Source organism: Gadus chalcogrammus, chromosome 3 (genome assembly GCF_026213295.1).
Source record: "Gadus chalcogrammus isolate NIFS_2021 chromosome 3, NIFS_Gcha_1.0, whole genome shotgun sequence".
NCBI classification, from domain to species: domain Eukaryota; kingdom Metazoa; phylum Chordata; class Actinopteri; order Gadiformes; family Gadidae; genus Gadus; species Gadus chalcogrammus.
This window is the reverse complement of record NC_079414.1, coordinates 14,449,069-14,475,474: the sequence shown is the minus strand read 5'-3', so window position 1 is coordinate 14,475,474 and position 26,406 is coordinate 14,449,069. Positions and strand designations below refer to the sequence as shown.

The window sequence follows — 26,406 nt, the reverse complement described above, 5'->3', positions numbered from 1 at the left end:
CGTCAATTGAGTTCACTAATCAGGTGATAGTTAATTGGAGTGCCTGGGAGAGTCCATTCCATTTGAATTAAAAATGTGTTCTCATTATATAGTTAATTTACACATACTAATTAATGTAATTAATTCATAGTTTAACAATAACCTACTAACTATACAGCATGTTGTTTTAAGGTGTAATGTTTGTCTACCTCTTAACTTAAACAAAACTGAACTCCTCATTGGCTCGAAATCCACCCTCAGTAAACTTGCAAACCCCCCCACACTCACTACTGACGGCACCACGGTCTCCCCCTCCCCCCAGGCCCGCAACCTTGGCGTAATCTTTGATTCCACCCTCTCCCTTGAACCCCACATCCGCCACACTGTCAAAACCTCCTTCTATCACCTCCGTAATATTGCAAAGATCAGATCCTCCCTCACACCTCACGCTGCAGAAAGACTCATCCATGCCTTCATCTCCTCCCGCCTTGATTATTGCAATTCACTCCTCGCCGGCATCTCCACCACCTCCATCAACAGACTCCAACTGGTCCAGAATGCAGCAGCCCGTCTCCTCACTCACACTAAAGCGTGGCACCACATCACCCCAGTCCTCAAGAATCTCCACTGGCTCCCCATCTCACACCGGATCCACTACAAACTCCTGGTCCTCACCTACAAAGCCCTCCACCATTTAACCCCCCCATACCTCTTTGACCTTCTCTCCCTCTACCAACCCCCCTCCCCCCCCCCCCCCCCCCCCCCGGGCCCTCAGATCCTCCTCCTTGTGCCCCTATGTAAAGCACTTTGAGTGAGAGAAAAGCGCTATATCAATTTAATCTATTATTATTATTATTATTACCTCGGCACAAGTCAATGGGTGGCTAAAATCCTTCCTGTTAGCAGACCCGGGTCCAACAACCGCTTGGAATTATATATATATATGTATATTCACGATACTGTTTGCTAGATTTGTTAAATATCAAGACCAAGTAAGTGCACTTACTTATAAACTTATATACAGACTTTTTTGTTCTGTTTCTGTTTCAAAGGGATTATATTTCGGTATTCTGAAGGGTAGTTTTTAAGTTTGAATGTGGTAAATTGTAACATTGACAATTGAATGAAACTGATGACAAGTTTGAACCCATAATCTTTATTCCCATCTGGTGCTGCCATCACTTGCGGAAGTCTTTATATTAAATTTCCGTGCTGCACAAATCACCAAAGTGGTGAGCTGTCTGGCATCCATGTTGGTTTGTTAAGCTATGGCATTCATGTGGCAGTTATCAAAGATGCACTGTTGGTTTCATAGTCATTTCAGATTAACCAAAATGTGTAGTATGGCCCCAGCCTAAGGCTGGCATATGGATTTGTTCAAGCCACGTGGCAATGAAATTATGTATGCACTGATGTTTACGGTAGATATATAGAATCTTGAAACACACATGAGAAACATCCAGAATTTGAGCTGATTCCTTGGTCAAAACAGTTACTGAGGCTACCCAGTGCCGACAGAGGCACCGATAGCACATTCAGCTTGACGGTGATTTTCGCCGTTGGTCGTAGCTAAAAGACCAAATTGAATTGCAGAGTTGATTCGTAGACTGTTTGCTTTGATTCGCTTATGGACGCCCTAACGAAGAGAATCGATTGGTTTTCCACTTAATTAAATATTACTTGTGATGTCATGTCCTCTCATTGGATTTTCCAGCCGTTGGTCATAAACGACCAAAATGAATTGCAGAGCTCATTCAAAGACTGATTGCTTTGATTCTGAGGACATTAAGCAAGTTAAAAAGTGGGGCTTTAATATGAGATGAAGTAAGAAATAAAGCGTTCAAAATTCAGATTTTAACTTCATTTTGACACGCTAACAGACCATGTCAATTTTTGACATCGTTAAATTAGTTGTGAATTAATTTACACATATTATAAAGTGTGAAATGTTATTCTATACAGTCTATTCTTATGGATGAGGTTAGCAACTACCTCCTACATTACCAAAGGTAACCACTGGAGGGCACCATTTGGTCAGACGCCTTGCGGTGAGGCGATTTGGTTGGGCTGTTAGACTACTTTGGTCCACAGTGCTCTGGCCTGCCAGTGTCAAGCTGTTTGCTTTTATTCTGTCAAATTATATTAAGGTGGGTAAATGTCTTACTTTTCTTTAATCGTGTGCGACATTTTTCTACAAAGCTGATAATCACAGCACGGCTGTGATTATCTTCGCCAGTCGGCTTACGGCCTCTTACCTATGACCGAATCACAGCCGTGCTGATATTCAGTACAACAGTACTCCCTCTTTGTGATATTGCTTGAACTAAGGTGTGCTATAGAGGGCATGTGCAGCTGCTTGGGAATGACGGAGAGCATTTACAACAAGGGGAGGAACTTTGAGTCCCAGTTGTTTGCCATCAAGTGTGGGGGGCTGGGCACAAGACCTGCACCAGCCCTCTGAAGCCTCAGCCTTAGTCATTTTACGTAGAAACTGCAGCATATTATCTTGGTTTAAAAATGGTGGCTTTATTAGGGTTTATTTAGTTACATGATGCACTCTGTTTTTAGTTTTTCTCATAAATTGCTTCATCCAATTTCATGTTTCAAATACGATTGCAACCATTTGGCATTGTTTTATGATATAAAATAACTTTTATAAATTGTACAATTTTAGATTTAATCATGCCATCTCATTGGGAGTCTAACCCCCTAACATTCAATAAAACACATCTAATGATGTGAACTCTGGATTAAACCAATAATATTTACCAATCACTCCTGCAAAATATGCAATATTATATTTGAAGAAACAAATACTTTTTAATCCCCATGGCTGTTATTGATTATAAATGCCGAAATGAAATTCTTTGAGCTTCAGTAATGCTAGAATAAAATAACATTGTATTACATACAGAATCCCAAAATAAACCCAAGATTAGCTTCTATTACAACCAGGTTCCATATGGGGCAATATCTTTTACTTTAGTACATGAGCTGATGACCAACAAGTATTAGATTGCGGTTCCTGCATATTTCAAGAACACATTCAAAATATGGTTTACGCACCAAAATAATTCACATGGAATGATATAGTAGTGTAAAATAGAAAAATGAAATTGTGACAATCAACAGTGCTACAAATGATTGGAACTATAGCATGAGACAGGTGTATCACAAAGTACGGTCTGAGTTTAGGAAATATAGCCTATCCGTAGCTCCTTATCTGAAAGAAGGTCTAATTAAACCGATCTATATTAAAAAACATGAATGAGTATAGTTATAATTCAAATGAATATCTGCAAAGTTTTTGACAATTCCCTCTTGCAAAGAATGTACAGTGGTTATTGTTTGATCTTTAAAATGTAAAAAACAATCTTAAAAAATAATCCATGATGCCAGAACACATGGAGGAATCAATGTTTACCGGCCAAAGAAGCCAAAGAGATCATGGTTATTCAAGTTGATGAAGTCTGAATTTCTTAACCATTTTCTTCATATCTCGATCTGGTTTGAGATCACTTGCCTTGAGCGGATGGTCTTCCCCCATTTGTGGATCAAACTTTTTCCTGAAAGAAATGTTTTTCTTGTAAGAGTACACAGGAATACTGCTTCAGAGAAGACACACAGGCTAGCGGCTGTCTAGGGTAAGGTTGACTGGAGTTCAAAGTGGAGAACTTCCAAATAGACCACCAAGCAGAGATTTGACCAGGGTAATACATCAGTCTATATCTTCAAACCATCATTACAATAATCGTAACAGGATTGAGTACATTAAAAACCTACTTTTTAAGATGTTTCTCGAGGGCCTTTCGCTCGTAGACTGTTGCATACTTTGTTTTAACGGGATCCACAAAAATCCTCCCGGTGAGTTGACATTTCAGATGGAGGGGTATGCACCTCGGAACAGGAACCAGACCAACCAATTCCTTCAAGGTGATAAAAAAAAACATGAATTCAAAGTGTGTTTGTATGCGTCTATGTTATTTTACATCAATCGATCACAAAATGTGTCTGATAAATCTCATGATGTGCTGTGATTGATCAGTGATAAATGTTTGCATGTTCTTTATGTAAATTTATCACAAAATGTGATAAATCTCATGATATGCTATGAATGATCAGTGATAAATCGCAATATCAAACCAAACCCTGGTAGAATTGCCCAAACCCTGGTAGAATATGCTGAAGTAGGCCTACAGCTCTTATTCATCAAGCCGAGAAACAGCGATACATTCTGCCCAGATAACTACACTCTCATGCCAAAAATCCCCCCCGCCCAATTCTTATAAGGGGATATATAATGGTGTTTTCCCAACAAGTAAACATTGTAGGCTATATGAGTTCCAGAAAACATATTTTTCAATCTGCTTGCTGAAAATAGCTTTTGGGAAAAAACGTCTTGCCTACCGCTATTCCCATCTGTTTCTGTATCCATTCAGAATGTGCTGTTTCTGGTGTCTGTAGCTTTAATGCAAATGAGCTGCTGTCCTTTGCATACAAATAAGATGTCATAGTGAACCACAGCATTTAGGAGAAGTGATTGTTGCTGTTCGCGGACTCCCGGAGCTCTATATCTATTTACTATTATATTATTCAATAATAATAATATAATATATAAGTATCTGTATAAAATAATAACTTATGTCACGGCCAAAAGCTATGTGCGCCTCGGATGATATTATGAATCATAAAGACTGCGTCTGATGTCTCAGGTACTTCCACAACAAGTAAAGACTCGTAGTGGGGGTTATCTTGGCCATGGTTGAGAAGAATTGGGGGAAAGGAACTTTGGCTTTGACTCTCTGAAGTCCAGCTTGAACCGAGCCCCCCAAGCCGGAGCTGCCGGACTGCCGGGGAAAGCTTCGGCGGCAGCCCGCCAGCACCGGCGGGGGGAGCTCGGCAGCAGTCCAGCAGCTCCGCCGGACTCCCTGCCGGTCAGTCACATGGCGAACAGACAGATTAGATATCTATTTTTGTATGGAATCTCCCTGCTTCTGAATTGCGCCAACATCTCCGCCCAGCGCTAGTCCACTGGTCCACTGGTCCACAAAAACGTATTCATGCTCTGATTGGGGGGTCGGGGAAGTGGGTGTGATATTCAATGCAAATCAATGTAATGTGAAACAATGTAATGTGGACAGTAAAGTTATTAGTTACAACAACATTGAACTTGCTCAAAAAGTTATTTTTAGTTTAATTATTTTGGTCATTGACAACAGCATTGGGCTACCTCATATAACAATATCTACAGCTGGTTGGGTAGTCCAGTCATCTCATTGTATTTTAGCCAGTACATTATGTTACGGGTGATAATTGCATTAGAATGAAATGACGTAACATGAATAAACGTGAGGGGTTTACTCAAAGTCAATAAAACATTAATACATGAACTCAATTTTTCCGGCAATGGGGAAAATGACAGCTCCCCTAGAGGCAGAAATGACCTATCATACTTTTAAGTTTTCCAGATTAATCATGAGCATTAATGACTAAGTCCAAATAATATATATAATATATTTATAGAGGAGAGTGGGGTAGGATGAGACAATTTTTACTCCTGTCGTCCCCTATGCAATAGAATAAGACCAAAGTAAATTGACGTCCTCGTACCTAGTTCAGGAGGTCCCCTGTCAATCAAAATAATAACAATGCATCTATGACATAGGTCTGTGAAAATGACAAATTGAAAAAAAGTTAGCTTAGGGGTAAATTTATCCATCTGGGGGGGGGTAATTTTCCAATTTACATTTTTCAAGTTGAATGCATTTTACTTTTCCAATAGTCTTATTTATCTGCATAAGGTTACTTTAAAGAATATAAAACCTGTCAATATTTTCACCCTTGACATCAGTGGCTGCTCTCTCCATCTCCTTTCCCTCTCTTAGTTAGCATGATAGCTTTTCTACAATGTTTAAAATATGAAAAACAAAATCAGTTGTGTAAAACTACATTGAAATACCACTTTATACTTCAGAGAATTAATTTAACTAAAGTGCATGAAGGTGGGATAAGTTGAACGACTGGCTCAACTTAACCCACAGCAGGTGGCTCAAAATGGTGGCCCATCATTTTGGAAAACAACTGCTCAGTTTACCAATTCAGACAAAGCTTTAGCTAAATTATTCCCATGGTTTTATACCTTGTCAAATCACCAACATGTATGACATTTATTTTTACTGCGCATACATTTGCTTGGAAAAAGCTATGATACGTGATTTTTTAAAACTTACTTTGACAAGCAAAAAACTGTTTATTGTAAAAAACAACAACATACTTGCAACTTGACCATGTGCTTCTCTCAAGAGCAAGACATTAATTGTGGGTGCTTCCTGAATTGATGGTCAAATTACAACAAATGTGTACAGTTGTTTAAATACAGGTGGTTGGTGAACTTACCCACTGGCTCATCTTATTACCCCACTCTCCCCACACGCACGCGCGCGCACACACACACACACACACACACACACACACACACACACACACACACACACACACACACACACACACACACACACACACACACACACACACACACACACACACACACACACACACACACACACACACACACACACACACACACACACATATATTAGTGGTGGGCCGTTATCAGCGTTAAAGGCCCACTATGCAACTTCGGGCATTTCTTCGCTGTTTTCTTGGTTTTGGCACGCACATTTCTCTACACAGCGCCCCCTACAGCTTCGTAGTAGATATTTTACAACACGAGCCATGTGCATTTGTTTTCAAAGAAGCGGGCGAATGCGTGGAGCCATGTCCGAAGTAGATGTTCATAAAGTGTAGGCAAGGTTATACATTTTTTAAATGGTGTATTTGTATTGCAATAAACATAAATCCATCGTTTTTTATAGTTGACGGGGAGAATTTATATTCTAGATTATAATTGTTTTATCTTAGGTTGAACAGAACAATCAGTGTAAGAGGTTTGGCCAACATAATAATCTAAATAAACAAGAACCTGGATTGGGGGATTCAGTCTGTATCCGCGGGACGAGACAGACAAACAGCAAAACACCCATGGAAACAAAGGTGTTTATATGGTTGCAACCAAGCAAGCTAGAAACATACAGGGCTCATAACAAAACGGTTGAGAAAACAATTTTTACAGGGCTCACAACAAAATGGTTGAGCTAACACATTTGTACAGAGACTATCAATATCAAGAATACCACAAAGACAAAGTTAACCCAAGGGTACTTTCAATTTCAAAAGCAACACGGCCAAGTCGGCGTCTGATTTGCAGTCTTCTTTTTCTTTCAGTTCACGCTATTCCTGAAAAGCTTCCCAACGTTTACTCGTGTCTGGCCTCTCTATCGGTCAGTTTCCCTTTTCTCTTCTTCTGTTCCTCCGACATTGGGTTTCTCTGTCTCTTTTTAGTCGGCTGATCTATGATGAATGTAACAATCCCTTAGTTACTTGTGTTTATATCGAGCCGGTTCCGTGTTTGGGGGTCTGTGCCGTAAAGCAATTCGTTACTTCGCCAGACCCGAGACTCCTGCGAGAGTGGGCGGCGGGTCGCCGGCAGAAACATATTCCTTTTCTCCGCCAAGATGCGCAAGGGGGAGTCGAAACAACGAACAATTTAACAAAAATGTATAATAGAACCATCGCAATGACTCTTAGCCTGTTATATTAAGGTAAATCAAGCCAAAAAAGTTGCCTTTCACTCGTGTCTGATCTCTTTTCTGGTCCATTCTTCTTTTGTTCCACCGACAGTCGCCTCTTGGGTCCCTTATCAGTCGATTGATCCATGATGAATGCAACAATTGCCTCGCAACTGGCTGTTTATATCTAGCCGGTGCCATGTTTGGGTGTGTGTCTGTGCCGTAAAGCATTTTCGAAACTACAATCTGACTGCATTTTCGAGGCGCGATTGGATACTTCCGCTGAGTCACATCCGGATTGTGTCGGTCCGAACAGAGCAAGTTGCATATGCGCTTTTTTCTTGGAGAGGTGACATGGGGCAATGACACACCCACCAAACGACCCAGAAATGGTTGCAGAACCATCAGAATAACTCTCAACCAGCATAATTAATGTAATTTTGGCTAAAAAAGTTGCATAGTGGGCCTTTAACGGCTGCGTTAACGCGAAACTTTTATTGCGCGATAAAAAAGAAAAACGCCGTTAATCTATTTTCAAACACTTCCTTGTTCGGACCCATCATATGACTGAACTAACCAATCAGAAGCTAGAATTTAGACTGAGGTAAACGTGAGGGAATCAGAGAGGCAGATTCAACAGAATATCCTTACTGTGTTAAATATGTAAACATGTAAATATGTAATAATTTACATATTATATTTTACATAAATATGTAAATGAATAACTGACTAAAAATTGTAAGTACATTTATAGCAAATTAACTCCAATATAAATTATATTAATTTATTCTACAACTTTAAAATATTTAACTTCTAAACCTTACATTATTATGGATTATTACACGGCTCTTTTCAATGCTGTAGACTGCTCCATTCACTTGCATGGGCCTTCCCAACGTTCAGCTGTCAATTATTTTTGTTTATGCTCCGTACACTTGCACGGGCACTTCACAACTTCCGGCGGTGAATTATATTCGATAAATCACCATTGCCCAGTATAATTGATCGCTGTCAAGGTAAACAAACAGATTTTTTGCCGTTTGCCATTTTAAATTTGGAATTAATCTAGATTAAAATATATATATAGGTGTGTGTGTGTGTGTGTGTGTGTGTGTGTGTGTGTGTGTGTGTGTGTGTGTGTGTGTGTGTGTGTGTGTGTGTGTGTGTGTGTGTGTGTGTGTGTGTGTGTGTGTGTGTGTAGTGGCGGAACTAGGGGGTGGCCAGGTCTAGACTGAATGGTCACCTGAATGGCCATCCCATAGGCCAACCATGTCGTATTTGCAATTCCGGGGATTTTTGGTATTTTCTTTTAATATTTTTTCATTTTTGCAGAGACTTCATACATTTATGTCTGGCTCTTAAGTCCCCATCTGGTGAACAGATGCCCTCTAATATTGTGGCTCAGATCATTGAACCATTCAAAGAGGTATTCCATGAGCAGTTCAGGTTATGTAAAGGGACCATTGCCATACCTGTGAATACAGCTACCTTTGAACAAAGCATTTCCACACTCAAACTGATCAAGACCTACCTTAAATCTACCATGGATGATGTTCGACTCAGCAATTTAGGAGTTTTAAGTGTAAAGTCAAGACGAGCAAAAGCCCTGGATTTTGGTGATTTTCTTAATCGCTTTGCTACAAACCACAAAATGTGGCTGTTGTAAGATGAATCTATGGCAAGATAATTTATTTTGTGCATGTAAGAGGCAGGGATTCAAATGTTACAAAAATTAATGTTTTTGCAATTGTGTAATTTATTTTCTGATTAATGCACTGCAATTTGACTTCATACTTTTACAGGGTTAGATCAGGTTGAGTTTTGTTTTTTTAAGCAGAACTGAAAAGTTGAGACCAACCTACACTGCTTGTCTAAGTATCTGAGTTCATTCCATACACGAGGCCTTTAGAAATGTGACATTTAAAATGAGTCAGAAATGAAATTCTTCTTGAATAAATCAGACATTGATTAAAAAAAATATTACAAAACTGTCTAAGTCACTGATGATGTTTTTTGATAAGAAAAAAATTGACTCATTGGTAACTGCAAGAAACGTATAAAGTAAATGTGTATTTGACAATTGCACCGCTGTCTGAATTATTATTATGATGTAGAGTTACAGCGTGTATATGCCTTAAAAATTCCCTAAATTTCAAGATGCCTTAAATTTTGATTTATGTGCAACCCCAAATTGATCTCTGGTCTCACACTGGGAACAACACTAAAAATGTTCTAGCTCCGCCTCTGTGTGTGTGTGTGTGTGTGTATTTTTGTGAGAATGTATATGCTTATATGAGTATGCTCGTGTGTGTGTGTGTGTGTGTGTGTGTGTGTGTGTGTGTGTGTGTGTGTGTGTGTGTGTGTGTGTGTGTGTGTGTGTGTGTGTGTGTGTGTGTGTGTGTGTCACACACACACACACACACACACACACACACACACACACACACAAAGAATTATAAAGAATGTAACATAAAAACTTCACCTGCTCCTTGTCATTGAAGGACTTGGCTGCGGTTTTCGTTGTATGGTCCTTGGCGTTTTGGTCATACTCCTCCTTGCTTGACTGGAATTGCTCAGCCAAAATGCTTCCAACAGAGAAAAAAATTATAATCGAATGGTATTATGCATCAGTAATTTGCTTAGTTAAATTAGTATGTTTCAATTTTGTTTAATTTTAGTCATAGCTGCAGTTTCTTCCTCTGAATGTTTTGTTTGAAACTATGCTGGATGATCTAACCTGTCTAGTGGATCTTCAGCCTCAGGGGCGATGAGCAGTCCATAAACGGCATCGAGGATCTCCTTCATGGGGATGTGGGCGTTGTAGCCGCGGTCAAATATGTTGTGACATATCCGTCCAGAATTGTTGATATTGCAGTGGTACATCTTTGCTTATATTAGGAAAATGTAACCACAGAATTATAAACAGTATTGACTTCTACATGGGCTCTTTTGCACCAATAATATAAAATGCGATACAGATTGAAGGATACGACTGTCACAAAGCGGAGTGTTGGAGGTTTCACAGGATAATCCGGACCAAACTGACAGTACAGCTCAAAGGTGCCATTCTCATAAGGCGTGTCAGGGGGACCCTGCATCAGAATCTTCCAAAACGCTATGGACAGTTATAAATCACACATAACATTTATAAATCTGAAAACATTGAGAAATCACAAACATAACAGTTCCATAAATAGCACGCAGGACAGTTAAGAATCACGTATACCAGAAATCACACACATAAATTTTACAAGCCAAACACAAGTTAGAATCACACGTAAGAGTAATGACTAGGAACACATTTGAGGCCCGACAAATGGAACTACATGATCCATGTGAATGCCAGATGTAAAATTAAAAAGGTTAACTTCCACCTTGGCTTTCGCCTTTTTCAAGGGTGCAAACTTTGCATCCTGGAATGAACACACAGCTAAAAATAAATGATCATATCATCCAGTTTGAACGTCAGAATAAAGGGGCTAATCTAGAAGAATATAAATAGGATATCTATATTCTGTCAAAATTACCTCCTATGAATCAAATATCCTTTGATGATTCCAATGATCTAAGAATAAGACAATAGTTTTTCAGCTCTCCTCATATTCATAAACTGCATCAGTATATCACAATTAATGCATAGTGTGACAATATAATCCCAATGAAAGACGTTTGATGAATGATGACGGTGAATCCAGAAACAAGTCTTGCCTGCGGCCAAGATTCTCACTTACTAAAGTCTGACTCGGATGGGAAGATGCTAAAGTAGGGATGAGGGTCACAATGAAGGCTTCTCAACTCCTCTAGTATACGTTTGTCCTTCTCCATTAGGGGCCTTTTCTTAGATTCCTGGATCTTCTTTTTCAAAGCACTGTTTGGAAAGAAGTGTGTGCTTGGTTCAGTTTGGGGGGGGGGTGGTGGGGGGTTGGCAAAACACGACATGGAAGGAAAGGCAAAGCACAACATGAAAGGTGGGTTGGTTTGTACAAACTTCTCAACAGCAGTCACTGTGCTGTTGAACTCGCTTGGTAGAGAGGTCTCGGGGAGGACATCATAGCCGTGCTTTGCGAAGATGCTTCTTAAAACAGTCTGGTGGACAGATGAAATGCATAACTTAGAATAATACAACAATTGTCTGTTTTGTGTTAGCTATTTTAAAACAATATAGCTAGTATTCCATCCAATGAAACTAACCCCACTCGTGATGGACGACGGATCAAGTTTCTTCTTGGGTTTTCTCATTTCCAATGAAAGAACAGTCTCACTTTCAAAAAGTTTGAGGCCATCTGTGCTTGTTTGTGGCTTGAAACAGCAACCCCCTAAATCAAGATAAGGATGTTAAGTAAAAATAGATTGAGTATAGGCTATTTTTCGACTATGTGTGTCTGAGTTACCGGCTCTAGTGATGCTATACCTGTGGCGTTGCTGATTCCGTGAAGTGTTTTGTTATCCACATTTCCAAGCAGGATACAATCCACAATGATGTTGGATTTGATCAGATTTACTGCCACGGTTTCAGGTTTTACTGTTGATCTGTGTGGGCAAGTATTCACATAACATTACAAACTCAAGTATCAATAAATGTAATTTGTAGTAAAAGTCCATAGAAATCTATGTCATCAACATTTGAACACAAAATGAACTAAGTTCGGGTGTTTGATAAACAATATACACCTCCCTGTATATGTGTTTGGATTTGATTTGAAAGGACAATGCAATTTTGTGGTTGTTGTTTGACCTTGTGTATGGTTGTGAGAGAGCACGTCCATTGAATACTTTTTTGTTAGAAAAAACACACAATTTACCCAAAATCTTGTCCATCTGTGAGACAAATGATACGGAGTCTACATTCAGGGAACCTCTTCTTCACTGCTTCCATTTCATTCACTCCATGTTGCAGGGCATCGTACAGAACAGTTTTCCTTCGTAATTTAAGGTCACGCAGGTGTTCCTGTTGTTAATTGTAGGTCTAGGGTTAGGGCTGTATATATATCTTTGTATCCTTTAATGAAGTGTACACTGTCAAAATGTTGATGCCGATTTTTTTTTAACAAGGTTATCTAATTGAAGAAATTATGCTATTTATGGGAATGATTAACATGTACCGGTATTACTTAATTTATTTTAATTATTTATTTAATTCATTGATTTCATTTTATGAATTTTGTTTATATATATATATAGCATATCAAATGTTTTCTAATTTCCACATTTTCTAATTTGACAAACATATTTGTTTACAACTTTCTTGAGATAATGTTAGAAACCTACCTTGAATACTTCCAGAGTTTCTGTGAATGTATGGATGAGTTTCACGTCTGAGCTGAAACTCACAAGGCTGATCAAGTGTTGGAAATCATAGGCCATGGTCCTGGATGCAAAGCTGTCAAATAGCTCCTTTGCAGCATCTATTTTTCTCATTTTCAGATCGTCATAGCAATTCACCCTCATGGAGTTACTGGTATCAATTAGAACCTAAAGAAAATATAGAACTTTAAATAGTAACTATATAATAACTATGCTTTGTACTGTATAATTTCTATAATATTCTGATTTATTCAGTCAGCAGATGCATATAAAATATACTGCAAGTATAAAAGTAAACAGTACCAGGATTGCTTCTTTTGGTGTCCTGCAAGTAATAAATGTTTGGCCATCTGAAAGATTACCAGTACTATATAAAGAAAAATGCAAAATAGGAGACATTACTTCTACAGATTGACAATTTTAGATAGAGATAGATCATCTACCAATCTATGTTTCATTATCTGCATTTTCTTTACGATATATAATGAATTTTTCCTTAACATAAAATATGGGAAATAAGTTAATGTTTTATAATGCAATACAATAACAGTCGGTACTAAACATTTCAGTTGAGAAGAGCAATAAGGACAGTGCCTTTTTGAAAATATATTTAACAGAAAGATATTTTAATTTGCTTATTTTACATAATATGCTATGCAAATTATTGTACATACTATAGTATGATATTTTGTGCACACATAAATGTGTTTAATGTTTGTAAAGAATGGCAACTTATTTTCTTACCTTGCAGCCAGTTCATCCAAATTCACAGTTTCGACCTTGCCACTGAGAAAATTTAATACTTTTATATCTTGTGGCTTTAATTTATCTTTGTACAGACAAATGCAGAGATTATCTGCAACAAGAATATGCATGTGTTAATGAACAAATAATGCACTGTAGGCTATGGATGCTAATCCAATGGAACCAATAGTTGGCAACAAAACAAACATAAATAACATTAATGCGTGTACTGTATGTGTTTGTGTGTGATATGCAGTACCTTCACTCAGAAGTACAGGCAATTTCCCAGGCTGCCCTGCTTCCTTGAGTTTGAGTGGAGGAGTCACTTGTAGGAAGGGGAACTCTGTCAGTTTCTCTGTCATGTTGGCAAAAGTCTCCTTCATATTCACCTGAAAGCTTTAAGAAAAAACAATGAACCGACCTTGGCATGAACTTGATCACTTTAGCTTTTGTTGCACTTAAGATTCATGGAAACTTTACGAAAGGAACACACCACAACTACTTTGGTGGTGGTAACCTCGATTGCCTTACCATTAGTTATTATTTTCCAATAAAGGGACATCCCAGAGTGGTTTATTCTACTAATACGACATCTACCTAATCTGCCAAAATAAATACTGTGGTATAATGCTTTTCATACAACAGCATAGTTAAATATCTGATCCTAATTGGTCATTAACGTGCCAAGGGTGTGAATTATTTTTTCCATAACGGGACACCTCTTACTTTTAAAAATTCTGAATCAGTCGGTCGATTTTTCATTGACAAAAAATAAACAATATGGTTGTCTCGGAAGAATGTCAATATTTCTGCTGATTTAAGTCGTAATAAAATATTAAAGAGCCCATGCCATTAAAATCACATTTTTCCTGTTGTTTGTTAAATAACATAGGTCTGAATAAGTTTGTGAGCTGTGGTAAGTTTGAAATCTATGCAGTTTGTCTGCTGAATGCAATAGGCAATGAAAGGAAAAAGGCAGAAGAAATGAGCCAATCTGGATAAGGTGACACTGTGACGTAGCGTTGTCAAACTATTATTCATGGCCCTGCCCACTTGGTTGGTTCGTAACCACCCACAAGAATTCTGAAGGAGTCGTGATTGAGCTAGTGCTAAATGCTAATACGTGTATGGTAGTTGCTTAGTTCGTAGTAACAGGCTAGTTACAGAATTTTGAATGCAATGGCAGAACGACATTGAAGTACATGAACTGCGACATGCTGCCTGCCGCCGGTTGCCGCGGCGCGAGGCATCACCGCCGCGAAGCACCACCGCCCGGCAGCGGGCAGCCGGGCGGTGGTGCCTTGCGCCGGCAGCAGGCAGCAGGCAGCGCGCGGTTCTGTCTACTACAGATTGATGTGGAAGTGGAAGAACCAGAGACGTCGGAGAACCCGACGAAGTCCTTTGTGATTCATTATATCGTCTGGACGTGCACACAGCTTTTGGCCGTGATAATATGTATTATTTGATATAGATATCTATGTATTATATTATATTATTTAGATATAGAGCTCCAGGACTGTAATGCAAGTGTTGTACACTTCCTTGTTATTTGGATAACCGTTCTGCTGTTGGTGTGATGGCATAACACGTCGGACTCTCGTCTATGGTATTTCTACAACTAGACCCGTAGTGGGGGTTATCTCAGCCATGGTTGAGAATGAATTGGGGGAAAGGAACTTTGGCTTTGACTCCCTGAAGTCATGAACCACGACATGGAGGAGAAAGGGATTGTTGACCGCGGTCGTCTCCCGCCGGAGCCTATGGACCACCTCCTCGGCTTCAGGATGCGGTGATTAGCGCTGACCGCTGCCGAGGCGGCGGGAAGCAGGGCTCAAGCGGGATACATTCGCGGCCAACAATCCCTTTCTCCTCCATGTCGTGGTTCATGTAGCCTACTTCAGGGAGTCAAAGCCAAAGTTCCTTTCCCCCAATTCATTCTCAACCATGGCTGAGATAACCCCCAATATGAGTCTCGTTGTAGAAATACCAGAGACGAGAGTCCGACGTGTTATGCCATAACACCAACAGCAGAACGGTTATCCAAATAACAAGGAAGTGTACAACACTTGCGTTACAGACCTGGAGCTCTGCTCTATATCTAAATAATATCATATAATACATAGATATCTATATCAAATAATACATCACGGCCAAAAGCTGTGTGCGCGTCCAGACGATATAATGAATCGCAAAGGACTTCGTCGGGTTCTCCGACGTCTCTGGTTCTTCCACTTCCACATCAATCTGAAGTAGACGCGGTCGTTTGAGATTCATAATAACCTATCGTCTGGAGGCTCACACAGCTTTTGGCCGTGATAATATATATTATATATTATATGATATAGATATCTATGTATAATATGGGTTTCTACGAGCCATTGCGATACATCCACCGTAAACAGAGCTCATGGTACTGTCAGTTGCTACAAGCTGCTCAGGGCCACACCCCCACCCCCCTCCTTGACCTGCCTTGACACGCCCACCGAAACAGCGCGTTTGGGGGAAGCTCAATGTGCGACTGTTTCGGAGTGACTGTAACTCTGCACCACAGCTGAATTTCGGGGACGTCTTTGAATACTGTGTTTGTGGCCCACTAATACCTATATTAAAGCATCATAAAATAGAATGGCATGGGATCTTTAAGTAATTGACAAAAGTAACTTAAATATATATTCGTTGCTGGTAACTACAGTATCCGCAGAATAATGCCTAATAAATGTAGACAGAGGTGACAGCCTAGGCAAAGTTGTTTACCATCACCAAAGTGACGAGACAGCCCAACCTTGTTTATTTCTTACATACTACAACTCCCCTTGCCTTATTCCTCACTAGTCCACTTTCAAAATCTCTCAACATAATTTAAATAAGAATGTGATTGTCAAGGATGTTTTGTAGGAATCAAGGGATAAAGTGTAACAAAAAAAATAGATAAGTCAGTTTGATATTCAACATGGAATATCTGTGTTAAATTGCTACATACTTCTCTCCAGACATGTCGGCGTGAGACAACCATAAGTGGTATATTTTGATGAAGGGAGGAAGGCTGAGCAGTATCTTCTCCAGATCAGTGTCCCTCTTCAGTGAGCTTTCCTGCAAGTCTACTTCAGAGCAATTTGGAATTGTCCCTCCATCTTAGAAAGGAAATCATGCAAATGTAAATGTAGCTAACAAAACGGTCAACCATAACATATGGTTGCAACAATATACTTTTCATTGTAAATCAATTCTAGGAGCTCCTTATCCATTGTATTGTTGGGATGTACGATAGCATCACTATAACATTGATTCCTTCATGTTTTTTTTACGCCTTACCTTTAATATATATTATTCTATATATTTTGCCAGTCACAGAACAGAATAATTGAATTAAGTTTAGTTATTAGATTTAGAAATACATATTTTAAAGGTTTCATGTTACATTACAGTACATTTATTTAACGATTCTGTCGACAAACCGACAAACCTTAAAGGGGTAGTTCGGAATTTTGGACATAGGGCCTGATTCCGAAGTGAGCATTGCTATTCTATATCACTGGAGACAGTTTTCAACACATTTCATTCAGTCCTTCTAGTTGCAGAGTTCGCTCGTGCTAGGCTAGCGCACGTCAACGGGCAATGCTAGCCTGCTATTAAAAACAGTCTTACCCACTCCACAGTACACCCGAGGTAAATCAATTATAACGACAGACTATAAATCTAAATGTCTGTTTATAGAATAATGTTAGAAATAAAACCAACCTTGCATTGCATTGCATTTTGAGGGAATTGCGGGGTCTCAGCAGCAGTGTTTATATTCCTGTACGTAGGCTACGGCAGCGGCGGACTGATACCTAGGTTATCTGCCGCTGTCATTGCTACAAACGCAGAGTACAGTGAACGAAGGAAAGCGTATTAAATTAACAAGATATGGCCACGTTTGGAGGAGTTAGCGATGCATCTGCTTTTGAAGACGATTATGAGGAATTTGTTGTATCCAACGAACCGTACATGTACGAACCGGTGTTTTGATGTCAAAGCCAGCAGCAACAAGCCACAGTTGAGTCCTTTCTGGATCTCGCACTGGAAATTGGTGGAAACTTTGTGGTGCCCATCTGTACCGTTTATTTCTACAATTTCTAAAAGCACACTGAACCATCATGTTGCCTAGTCGTTCAATTGCGCTTCTGTCCCACGCTTCTCTGTTTACGTTCTTCTGTCGTGATTCGGTTACAAACCTAACCAGCGCATAGTAGAATTCCGCTTCTGCTGAGAAAGTAGTCCCTCGATGATTCATGCGATGCAAGGTTAGTTTTATTTCTAACATTATTCTATCAACACAGACATTTCAATCTATAGTCTGGCGTTATAATTGATTTACCTCGGGTGTACTGTGGAGTGGGTAAGACTGTTTTTAATAGCAGGCTAGCATTGCCCGTTGACGTGCGCTAGCCTAGCACGAGCGAACTCTGCAACTAGAAGGACTGAATGAAATGTGTTGAAAACTGTCTCCAGTGATATAGAATAGCAATGCTCACTTCGGAATCAGGCCCTATGTCCAAAATTCCGAACTACCCCTTTAAGTGCATTCAACAACGTAGATAAACCTCAGAAAGCGCTAGAATATTCAAGTGCATACAACCTCAAAAATAAGACATATAAGAGACAATAAAGAGACAAATAGATAGCTTATTTCTTTTTTCCCTTTTCATGTCGATCCTGTTATGAGCAAGCAATCTAGTGAACACCATCAAGGTCAAATATGTATTGAACTCATGCTGGTGGAAAATGTAAATTATTAACAATAATAATGTTTGTTTGGTGAGGAATTCCTTAAGAATTCCTCACCAAACAAACATTATTATATATATGTTATAGTACAACTTGGATGGTTTTGCTGGGAAAAGGGAAGTAATCTAAGGTTGATTAAGTCTGTACTTTCATAACTTTTTTAATTTGAATTTATGGCATTTATGATTGGACGCAACATTAGTTTATCATTGTAATTCTATCAACCCACGAAGCTCGCACACTAGTGCTCTGAACGACCAAGTTTGAGACGACAGCAGATACTGGCCACTTTGGCCAGTATGTGAACTGTACTCGTCTCAAACTTGGTCGTTCAGAGAAGTACTGAGTACGGAGAAGGAATTTCAGTATAATATATTTACATAACATTATAATATATATAACATAGCACTTTCTTTAACACTTTTTAATATTTCATTATTCAAGAAATGCCTTTGATTATGTGATTGCAATGCGGATGGGGGGGGGGGTCTCCGTTTCACTTCCATTCAAAAAGCTTTATTGCACGATCACCATTACTAATGCATTATTTATCTATGTGTTTTCTTTCCCTAAGAGAGTTTTCTACTTTGTTAATGCATAATAATTTAAAATATATATATATTTTTTAATATATATATTTTTTATACATTGGTAGTCAAGGTGGGGCCCTATTGTTGTTAAGGTGGCCGCGTTAACCATACATTGCTGGGGGAAACACTGATATGCAAAGCTAATCTGTACTGTAGACTGCTCAATTTACCTCTGATCTTTTGAAGAACATAAGCCCTTTCAAAGACAAATGGGGTTCCAGGTACATTGATTGGTTCACAGAAATGATGTCCTTGTTCAGATGTCAGTTTTATCGATGCATAATTTTCATGCGCCGTCGACTGATTCTGGTAAAATGGAGGAAAACAGTTACTATTTCTAAGGAAACAGGACACCTATCTTTAAATAAAAGTGCAGTGACACACAATATAATCAAAATTGTTAGACAGAGGGGTAGCTTTCCGTGCACTTCAATGGACAGGTTTGAGCTAAACAATATCATGACAAGGTCTACAGCTAGTTGTACGAAACGTACCTCCGCTGCTTTTATGAGATATGCCCAACAGTGTGTTGAATACTCAAAGACGTCAATGTCATCTATTGGTTTTTCATCTGTGCGTTGTCCAGGCCTTGGCAAAAGTTCTCTAAACAGCACATACAGTCCCTCAAAGATTGCGATCTATGGGGGGTTGAAGAGAATAAAACCATAGCATGTTTTAGAGTTGTGCAGTGTAAAAAACATTTTAAAGAAGGCTAAATGCTTACAGTACCACATACCTTCTGAGTTTTGGTTACAATCTCATTCTTGCAGATCAGCTGGTACAAACTTTGTGCAAGAGGGTTACAGCCAGTTAGTTGGCGAATGTAAGCAACCACGTTCTTGAAATTTCCTCCACACTTTTCTGATTTCTGAAACAGGACAAAAGCATTGCTTTAAATTTTAAAATACTCTCAAAGTAGTATTTAAAGGATTTGTTAGGGAAGCCTTATTCTACTTTCAAAACTCATAATATATAAATGACTAATATGATAATGACTAAATATCTAAATTATGATTAATATAAAAAAACTATATATTAGTCTATTAAAATAGTATATTCTTTAATGTGGCTTACCACAGAATACAGTGAAGAGAGGAACACACTCTGCCCTAATGTTGTTTGTTTCACAGACGGGTCAACATCATTACTGAACATCACAATATTGTCTTGGGGTTCGTCATGACACACAGACAAGGAGAAATTAACTGTTGAACTTTTGTCTTCAGAGATGCCACAATCTTCCAAAAAGTCACAAACACCATGGTCCCCTCTGTCAAAATGAAGTTGAGATTCATTACTAATGTGAATACATACATACATACATACATACATACATACATACATAAATACATACATACATACATACATACATACATACATACATACATACATACATACATACATACATACATACATACATACATACATACATACATACATACATACATACATACATACATACATACATACATACATACATACATACATACATACATACATACATACATACATACATACATATTAGTGCTGTCAAGTGTTTAAAATATATAATCGCGATTAATGTCATTGTTAACTCGCGATTAATCGCAAAAAAATGTCTATCCTAAATATCCCTTGATTTCGTGCTGCTAGCTTTTTAGTGAGATCGGAGAGTGTTGAGAAGGACAGTAATAAAATATATTTTGGAAGATGGATATAAGAAGAGAGACCCCCAGTGAATTCAACCCGGTCCACCTGACATCGGGTAGGCGCATGACAGTGGAAAGCCTACCGTAAAACTTCAATAGCCCAGGCTTTTATTTGTTTCAATCACTGAACTTTCAAACAAAACTCTTGCTCAGCAAAGATGGGAAATACTAGGCCTATACACATTACCTGGCTATCGAATAACGCCCCCACACACACACACACACACACACACACACACACACACACACACACACACACACACACACACACACACACACACACACACACACACACACACACACACACACACACACACACACAGTGGCGGAGTGGTAATCGTGAGAGTCGGGAGAATTCCCGGTGGGGCCGTTAACGTTTCGGGGCTGTCGGTCTGATTACTGCGGGATAACAATATTGCGTTCATAGAAGTTCCTTGCAGCGCCATCTGACAGCCTGAGCTGTGCGCCCGCAACCCCTCACAAACTGTCAACGTCGCAACCAAGTGAGTTTTGTCTAGAGGGGAGTAACTGAGCGACCCCTCCCGAAGTGGTACAGCCCAGGTGGGTCTTGAACTGCGATTGGTCAGAAAGAGGTAAAAGCTAACAACATTGAACTACCGTGCAGGCTCGAACAGTGACACACAAACACACACACACACTTTTAAGGAGTTTTTCCACCAGCTCCGTATCCTTGCTTGCCCCAACAAGTTGTGCGGCGTGCTTGTTGTTTTGTTTCCGGTGTAGCTAGATCCGGTATGGTGTTGTAGTTTTTCTAACGTTACTAGTTGTTGCTAGACAGCAGGTGAAAAAACGACAACGTTTGCCAAGCCAAAAGAGCGTTAATCGTGCGATAAAAAAATTAACGCTGCTAAAATTGGTTTGCGTTTACGTCGTTAATAACGCGTTAAACTGACAGCACTAGTATATATATATATATAAAAAATAACATGTTTTGAGATTACTGGTAATGAAGAGCATGTGCTGGTATTCCACTTTCAATCGCCAGTTTTCTTCTCAAATCATTAATTGTGTCAATGGTCAAGTTGACAGATATGTCAAAGTTTCCCTGGGGGTCGAAGACAGAGAAAAAATAGTGATATTAAAAATACATGGTCATTTACCATGTAAATTGCTTTAAAACAAACAAGGGGCTCAGGGATCGATTGTGTTGTGTCTTCTTAAAACATGAACTTGTATATTCAACACTCACCTTGAGCATTATGTGGCATCGAACATTGTGCTCTCCTGCAGTTTCTTCAACTGATGGGGTTTTCATTACAATGTTTTGGTCAAGGTTCTGGGTGGGTGTAAATATGGCATAGAGTATATCTTGGTTTTTGATATGTCTGTCTTTTAAGGACCCTAGCGAAAAGCAAGAAAACACAAAGGTAAATTAATCCATAATATCATATTTGAACGTAATGGATAGTTTAACAACCAAATTGAATTGGCTAAATATATATTCACACACACACACACACACACACACACACACACACACACACACACACACACACACACACACACACACACACACACACACACACACACACACATACATTACTGTAGTTAACTACAGTGTTGTATCCATGATTTCATCAAAAGGTAAATGCTGTTCTTACATGTGTTGAGGAAGGGGTCATTGGTTAGGGGCATTCCGTCCACCGTGTACAGACAGACACCTTTACTTTTGCCAACATTTTCCAGATGACAAATCCTCAGCATTAAATCTTCAACCGTGTTCTGTGCAGGGTCCATGTCTACAAGGAAAACAAATTATGTATTTCTGTTACATTGAATATATATTGAATGAATTGTTTGTTTAATAATAGTTTTGGTCATAGACGGGTGTGGGCTCTCAATGGAACAAATATGAATAGTTTCTGCTGCTGGTTGAACAGAATGGCCCTACTCTGTAGAAGGCAAAGCCGCACCCTCATGACGGGCGTCAATAGGGGACGTCACGCTACGTCCATTGTATTTGTCCAAACCATAATAACTTCCTCCATACCGTCCTACTTGGCCTTACACTTTCTATAATTTTTTAACACAATTTTTTTATAAAAATGATTGGAGTGTTTGCTTGTACAACAGTCATCAATATACAGACGTGTCACTCTTACCTTGGATATTTCTTGGCTCAGAACACTGCGGGTATGTATATTGAAGGTTGAATTCCTCCAGCATCTTCTTGACGGCCCCTGGTCCATAGCCCTCTGGGTCTGGCCTGGCTCTGAGCCTTCTCACTTCGTCCTTCAGGTTTTCAAAGCGATTCCTCTCCACTTGACTCAAGCCTGTTTTGGAATGTGTAGATTTATTGAGTGTTTACAGGCTGAAGCTTCTGGACTAGTCTTGGACTCATATAATTGGGACGTTGTGCTGGCCAATTGAGATTTCTTGATATAGGTAGCATCTTCAGTAACATGAATTTTACTGTCTTACTATATTATTTAGCCTACTGTGAGCATATGCCAACCAGCAAGCTCATGGATAATAATGACAGAGTAGGTGTAATGAAGCTATCAAGTCTTTAGTAGACTGGCAAGTTGGCCTTGTGTTTCCTCCTTATATCACAGCGACAAATAAGCGTTAAATATGAAACTTGAACTGGTCCCATCCGATATGCTATCACGTAACCTACTCGTTACCTGTGGACACCAGGAATTTCTTACACAAAGAAAAATACGTCAAGTCTGGAGGACGCAGTTAGCGTGATCTGCTAACAAAAGCTGCGTAGTGTAAGTAAGCCCACTATTTTGTTTGATGGTGTCTCTTTACAATTACAATTACAATTAGGGCATTTAGCAGACGCTTTTATCCAAAGCGAATTACATTTGTTAATACATTCATTGATGCACCGACGGTAGAGTCAACCATGCAAGGCGACATCCAGCTCATCAGGAGCAGTTACGCCCCGTGCCCACTACCTCCGTCAGTTGTCCGTTGCCCATTGACTTTGAATGGGGACGGTCGCGCAATGCATTGTGGATCCGTCAGTTGACTTGGAGCGTTCGCCACCGTCAAAAAGTTGAAAAATGTTCAACTTTTTCGGCAGCGACGGATCCGTCATCCAATCAGATCGCGTATGCAAATTTAAGCACTGTGACGCGACTCGGGCTCTGACGATACTGGAAAGTGGGAAAGCGGGTAATCTTGCCTCGCAACAAGCAGGAAGAAGCGGGAAGAACCCGGCGAACCGATTTGATTGGCTGACGGATGCATCTGCAAAGACTACTCCCCCATCCGTCAGCCACGCCTTCTGACGTCCGTTGACTGACGGTGCAGTGGGCACGAGGCGTTAGGGTTAAGTTTCTTGCTCAGGGACACATCAACACTCTAGGAGAAGCTAGGGATCGAACTAGCTCTCTTGACATGTATTTTTTATAGGCCTTGCAGTTTTGATCAAGAGTCTAAGTGTGGTGACCCACAAGTATGATAACAGTTTTTCTCAGTCGCTTTGGTACACTTCTCAGATCAGAATAGAAATTTACAAAACACTAAGTGTATTCCTCAAAACAATTCGTACAAATAGCAAAACACCATGGATTTCATGCAAAAGCCAGTCTCTTGCTCAAAATCCATAGTTAGTTTCTCAAAAGTAAATATCTGTGTCAATGAAAATGTCAGTGCCATCACAATGACAAGTCCATGTGTCATTGTGTACGGAAGTCAAATTGCTTAGTCAATGAGTCCTTAGCCCAAGTGAAGGAGTTCAAGTACCTCGGGGTCTTGTTTGCGAGTGAGGGTACTATGGAGCGTGAGATTGGCCGGAGAATCGGAGCAGCGGGGGCGGTATTGCGTTCGCTTTACCGCACCGTTGTAACGAAAAGAGAGCTGAGCCGCAAGGCAAAGCTCTGGATCTACCGGTCGATCTTCGTTCCTATCCTCACCTATGGTCATGAGGGCTGGGTGATGACCGAAAGGACGAGATTGCGGGTACAAGCGGCCGAGATGAGTTTTCTCAGAAGGGTGGCTGGCGTCTCCCTTAGGGATAGGGTGAGAAGCTCAGCCATCCGTGAGGAACTCGGATTAGAGCCGCTGCTCCTTTACTTAGAAAGGAGTCAGCTGAGGTGGTTCGGGCATCTGGTAAGGATGCCCACTGGGCGCCTTCCTTGGGAGGTGTTTCAGGCACGTCAAGTGGGGAGGAGACCTCGGGGAAGACCCAGGACTAGGTGGAGAGATTATATCTCAACACTGGCCTGGGAACGCCTGACATTCCTGTCTGTTGGGCCACAAATTCTCATTCTCACACAGCCTCACTCCTCTTCCTCTTCTTCTTCGCTCTGGCTGTTGACCCAGTCCAATTCCTTGTCCTTCCATTGTCAGACAATGTAACATTGTGTTGTGCTCCAGCTATATATATATATACTTGCCAGTTCATGGTTCAGGCGATGCACCTTTGAGCTATTTCAGTAAACTGGTTGATCGTTGGTTGATCTAACACTTCACACATGTCCCTTCATTAGAGAGGGTCAAGATTCATCTGGTAGCAATTTACCAATTCAGGACAGATTTGGAAAAAAAAAGTCTACTGGAAATGTATAGAAATATGTTTATGTTGTTCAAACATTTTGCATGTAAAGACTTATGCAATGAACTAATGTCTAAATGTTGTGGGGGTGAGACTATTCAAGAGACCCATTACAATACATTTTGATCAGCATGACATAAGCAATTGATAATGTAGGAAAAGGCAGAGAATTGTACATAATAATTTGCATGAATGTACCAAAGCATTTGCAACTTAATCAAATAAATGAGAAACTGTTTTTTTGATGTGCACAACTGACAGAATGATGTGAAGATTGAACAGGTAGATAATTTCAATTCTGATCTGAGAAATGTACCAAAGCGACTGAGAAAAAGTGTAAGAGACATTCACCGAGGGAATATATACCTTCAAGGGAAAGGGTTACGTAACAGAGGTGCGGTTTTAACCTGGTGTCCTCCACCCGTTGGACCTCACTCGCGTTTGATGTGAAGTTATATATTGAAGTGGAGAGTAAAGCCGACTCGACGCATCTCCGTCTCTTGTCTCCTCATTTATTGCACTCCACATAAGCATGATTGGCTGTTTGTAATGCTGGCTTGTCTTACCTATTTGGTTTAGATCATCCTCTGTCAAACTGTCGATGAAGTCCCTCTCATCGGTCACACCGATGTCAAGAAATCTTTTATAGTAATCAGTCAGTCTAAATTGATCAAGCAGGTTGTAGATCGCACCCATCTAAATAATCGAAACATTTAAGTGTTACAATAAGGCTAGAAATAGCATGTTGGCCTACACATTTATAAAGTGCGCCTAAGAAGAAGAAATAAAGGACAGGCTACAAATAGAGATCGTGAAAAGTGAAGTGAAAGCGAAACAGAATTTATATTCCAGGAAATTGTAACCTTTGTTACCAAAAACTATGGGTCTTCAAGGCCGATACAAGTTTACGTTCGGTAGGCATATCAGTGAATGTATAGCCGAATTAATGTTACATTAGAAATTGCCTATGAAATGTTTTGTAAATCGAACGATTTTTCAGTCAATTTAAATGGATTTTATATCATAGGCCAATTATTTTGGTTAAAAGTGTACATTCCATATCAGCGAACTTTACTTTCTGAAAATTAAGCAAAAAAATTACCTTGTTGGCCTAATGGCCCGTCCCGTGAAACCACGGCTTCTGTCAAGGTGAAGTAATCTTCTCCCCAGGCTGG

The 26,406-nt window shown here is 39.7% G+C and overlaps 1 protein-coding gene across 2 annotated transcripts; it reads right to left on the bottom strand.

The window, feature by feature from the left end:
• Nucleotides 1-1,141: 1,141 nt before the first annotated feature.
• LOC130379374 (uncharacterized) lies at nucleotides 1,142-26,406 on the bottom strand. Of its 2 annotated transcripts, XM_056586155.1 has the most exons (25): nucleotides 26,334-26,406; nucleotides 25,798-25,927; nucleotides 22,824-22,994; nucleotides 22,323-22,460; nucleotides 21,911-22,062; nucleotides 21,663-21,766; nucleotides 20,087-20,282; nucleotides 19,749-19,880; nucleotides 19,507-19,650; nucleotides 19,183-19,318; nucleotides 16,636-16,786; nucleotides 13,915-14,051; nucleotides 13,656-13,767; nucleotides 13,215-13,278; nucleotides 12,876-13,079; nucleotides 12,410-12,555; nucleotides 12,019-12,137; nucleotides 11,799-11,923; nucleotides 11,596-11,693; nucleotides 11,339-11,475; nucleotides 10,598-10,722; nucleotides 10,345-10,490; nucleotides 10,090-10,192; nucleotides 3,763-3,905; nucleotides 1,142-3,545 (listed from the first exon to the last, which is right to left on the bottom strand). In XM_056586155.1, the coding sequence occupies exons 2-25, from the start codon at nucleotides 25,925-25,927 to the stop codon at nucleotides 3,431-3,433; spliced, it is 3,228 nt and encodes a 1,075-aa protein (XP_056442130.1). In that variant the 5' UTR covers nucleotides 26,334-26,406; the 3' UTR covers nucleotides 1,142-3,430. The 2 variants fall into 2 exon arrangements, with proteins under 2 accessions (XP_056442130.1, XP_056442131.1); XM_056586156.1 differs by lacking the exon at nucleotides 25,798-25,927 and having other exon boundaries at nucleotides 26,334-26,395.

Bases quoted from the DNA above. Each gene is read 5' to 3' on its own strand.
- LOC130379374 (XM_056586155.1), bottom strand. From the start codon at position 25,927: ATGGGTGCGATCTACAACCTGCTTGATCAATTTAGACTGACTGATTAC. The intron at 16,787-19,182 runs GTAAATTGAGCA...TTCCTTTCTAAG, and splicing joins TGTTCTTCAAAAGATCAGAG to ATGGAGGGACAATTCCAAAT. The intron at 11,694-11,798 runs GTTAGTTTCATT...TCTGTCCACCAG, and splicing joins CGTCGTCCATCACGAGTGGG to ACTGTTTTAAGAAGCATCTT.